Below are 2,864 nucleotides of genomic sequence, written 5' to 3' on the forward strand. Positions count from 1 at the left end.
AGCAGCAGCAGCAGCAGCAGCAGCAATAAGCGCGGCCGCACGACAGATGGCGGAAGGCAGGGCGGCTGGCAAGCGGCAGCAGCAGCAATCAGCAGCAGCAGCAGCAACAGCAGCAGTGGCAGCAGCAGCAACAGCAGCCTGAGAAGCAGCGGCAGCAGCTACAGCAGGCAACAGCCCCAACAGCAGCAGCAGCAGCAGCAGCAGCAGCAAACAATGCCTCGCTCTGCTGGAGGGCAGTACGAGCCGCTGGCAATCGTGCCAGCAGCAGCAGCAGCAGCAGCAGCAGCAGCAAACCCCTTGAGCTGTGGGGGCCCCCTTTCTGGCTCTCGGCGGCTGCAGCAGGCTTTGAGTTTAGAGTGTATAGACAGGTTGAGTGGCCCCGTGAGTTGCTGCTGCTTCCTGCCTCCGCTGCAGCGCAGCAGCAGCAGCAGCAGAGCAGCAGCAGCAGCAGCAGACTCCGATGAAGAGCAGCAGCAGCAGCAAGAGGACAGCGAAGACGGCGACATCGAAGCCCTGCTGCAGCGCAGCAGCAAACGCAAACAGCAGCAGCAGCAGCAGCAGCAGCTCAGCAGCAGCTGGCTGCTAGCAGAAGGCACTCGTGTCTTCAGCAGCAGCTGCAGCAGCAGCAGCAGCAGCAAATCCGAGCCCGTCAAGTTCTTCTCTGCGAAGTCCCCAGTCACGGCCCTTGCCGCCAGATCAGGCAAACCCTAAACCCTAAACCCTAAACCCTGTGCTGCCCACCGCACAGGCACACAGAGAATGCACACCTGCTGCTGCTGCTGCTGCTGCTGCAGGCCCTGCTGCTGCTGCTGCTGCTGCTGCTGCTGCTGCACTGCCTCCAATCACTCCCTGCCTCTATCACCATTATTTATTATTATTTATTATTTATTTATTTATTTATTATTTATTTATTATTTATTTATTTATTTGTTCAGATGGAGCTCTCGCGGCAGTGGGGGAGTCGCTGGGCCTTGCTGCTGTGGTGTCTGTACACTCGAAGCAAACGCTGCGGCGGCTGCAGCAGCAGCAAAAGCTGCCGCTGCGGTCTCTGGTGTTTAACAAGTTTCAAGGAGCTCTTTTTGCTGCTGGAGATGACACGGTAAACCCTAAACCCTAAACCCTATCCAAGTGATGCTGCTTTAAATGGGCTTTACGGGGCTCTTTTTACTGCTGGAGGTGACACAGTAAACCCTAAACCCTAAACCCCAGCAGCGAAAGCTAGCCTCAAGCAGCCGCAAACGCCGAGTGACTGCTAGGGTTTAGGGTTTAGGGTTTAGGGTTAGCGGGTCGAGGGTTTACAGCCCACGCTTGATGAGCTCGCCGGGCCGCGGGCCCGACTCCAGGGCCCCGAACCTACGGTTTAGGGTTTAGGGTTTAGGGTTTAGGGTTTGCGAAAAGGTGGTTCGGGAGTGGAGTCTGGAAACTGGGGCTCTTTCTGCGGCTCTGAGTGGCCACAGCGACAGCGTGAGGTGTCTAGACACCTCAGAAACCCTCGAGGGTTTAGTGTTTTCGGGTTCTTACGATTCCACGGCGCGTTTGTGGGATGTTCGCCACCAGGTAAACCCTAAACCCTAAACCCTAAACCCTAAGCCCTAAACGCTAGGGAGTGGGGGTGCTTTGCGCCGGGGCCGCGCGCCCGGGATCCAGAGAGCGCCGCTAGGGTTTAGGGTTTAGGGTTTAGGGTTTAGGGTTTACGCAGGCCGCGGCTGCGGCACAGACTCGTGCTGCAGCTGGCGTCGCCGCTTCGCACACTCAGTTCCTAGGGTGTAGGGTTCAGGGCCTAGGGTTTAGGGTCTAGGGTTTAGGGTTTAGGGTTTAGGGTTTAGGGTTTGTGGCTGCAGAAGTGCTGCCTCTCGCTGCCCCAAGGAGACCCCACAGAAAGTGTTCGCCTCATAGACGGCTCGGCGACGCTGCAGCTGCTGACTGCTGCTGGAACTCAAGTAAACCCTAAACCCTAAACCCTAAACCCTAAACCCTAAGCCCTAGGCCTGAAGCTGGCGAGGCCCTCAGACTTGTGCGCGGGCAGCTGCCGAGGGTTTTAGCGGGGCTTCAGGCGCTGGGCGGGGCTCTCGGCGGCTACTGCCTAGGGTTTAGGGTTTAGGGTTTAGGGTTTAGGGTTTAGGGTTTGGGTTCAGGTCCGGCTGTGGGACGTGCGGCAGCCGGCGGCTCCTCTGTGGAGCCTCAGCAGCTTCGCAAAGACAGTGACTGTTGTCCGCGAGTTTCCTGCTGCTGCTGCTGCTGTTGTTGCTGCTGCTGCTGCTGCAGCAACGCCTGCAGCAGCAGCAGCAGCAGCACCGCCAACGCAGGAGGGGCAAAAGCTGCTGCTCGCCGCCGCGTCCTTAGACAATGTTGTTCGCATCTTCTCTTTCGAAGTAAACCCTAAACCCTAAACCCTAAACCCTTGAGCAGCCGGCAGCAGCAGCTGCTTCACGCCGCCAGAGCGCGAGGGCTCAGGGTTTAGGGTTTAGAGTTTAGGGTTTAGGGTTTAGGGTTTATGCTCAGACACTGCAGCTGCTGCAGTCCTTCAGCGTGCGAAGTGAGCTCCTCTGCCTGGACGCTGTGAGCGGCTACAGCAGCAGCAACAGCAGCAGCAGCAGCAGCAGCAGCAGCAGCAGCAAGCGATTCAGCAGCAGCAGCAGCAAAAAGAGAAGCAGCAGCATTCAAAGCCGCATCCTAGTGGGCCTCTCAGATGGCTGCTGGCAGCTGCGGCGGATTGCGGGGGGCCCCACATCTGGGACGGAGCTGCTGCTGCTGCAGGAGCAGCAGCAGCAGCTCCGTCCCAGATGTGGGGCCCCCCGCAATCCGCCGCAGCTGCCAGCAGCCATCTGAGAGGCCCACTAGGATGCGGCTTTGAATGCTGCTGC

General features: G+C 58.6%; 1 protein-coding gene across 1 annotated transcript; it reads left to right on the forward strand.

Annotated features, from left to right (window-relative positions):
• Positions 1-213: 213 nt before the first annotated feature.
• ETH_00016720 (uncharacterized protein) lies at positions 214-2,829 on the forward strand (the record flags this gene model as incomplete). The annotated part of the gene is made up of 6 exons (XM_013378995.1): positions 214-598; positions 936-1,099; positions 1,399-1,557; positions 1,842-1,940; positions 2,136-2,372; positions 2,503-2,829. The coding sequence occupies 6 exons, from the start codon at positions 214-216 to the stop codon at positions 2,827-2,829; spliced, it is 1,371 nt and encodes a 456-aa protein (XP_013234449.1).
• Between the last annotated feature and the right edge of the window lie 35 nt (positions 2,830-2,864).

The sequence above is a fragment of the Eimeria tenella genome, genomic scaffold (assembly GCF_000499545.2).
Source record: "Eimeria tenella Houghton genomic scaffold, Eth_scaff1277, whole genome shotgun sequence".
Lineage (NCBI taxonomy): Eukaryota > Apicomplexa > Conoidasida > Eucoccidiorida > Eimeriidae > Eimeria > Eimeria tenella.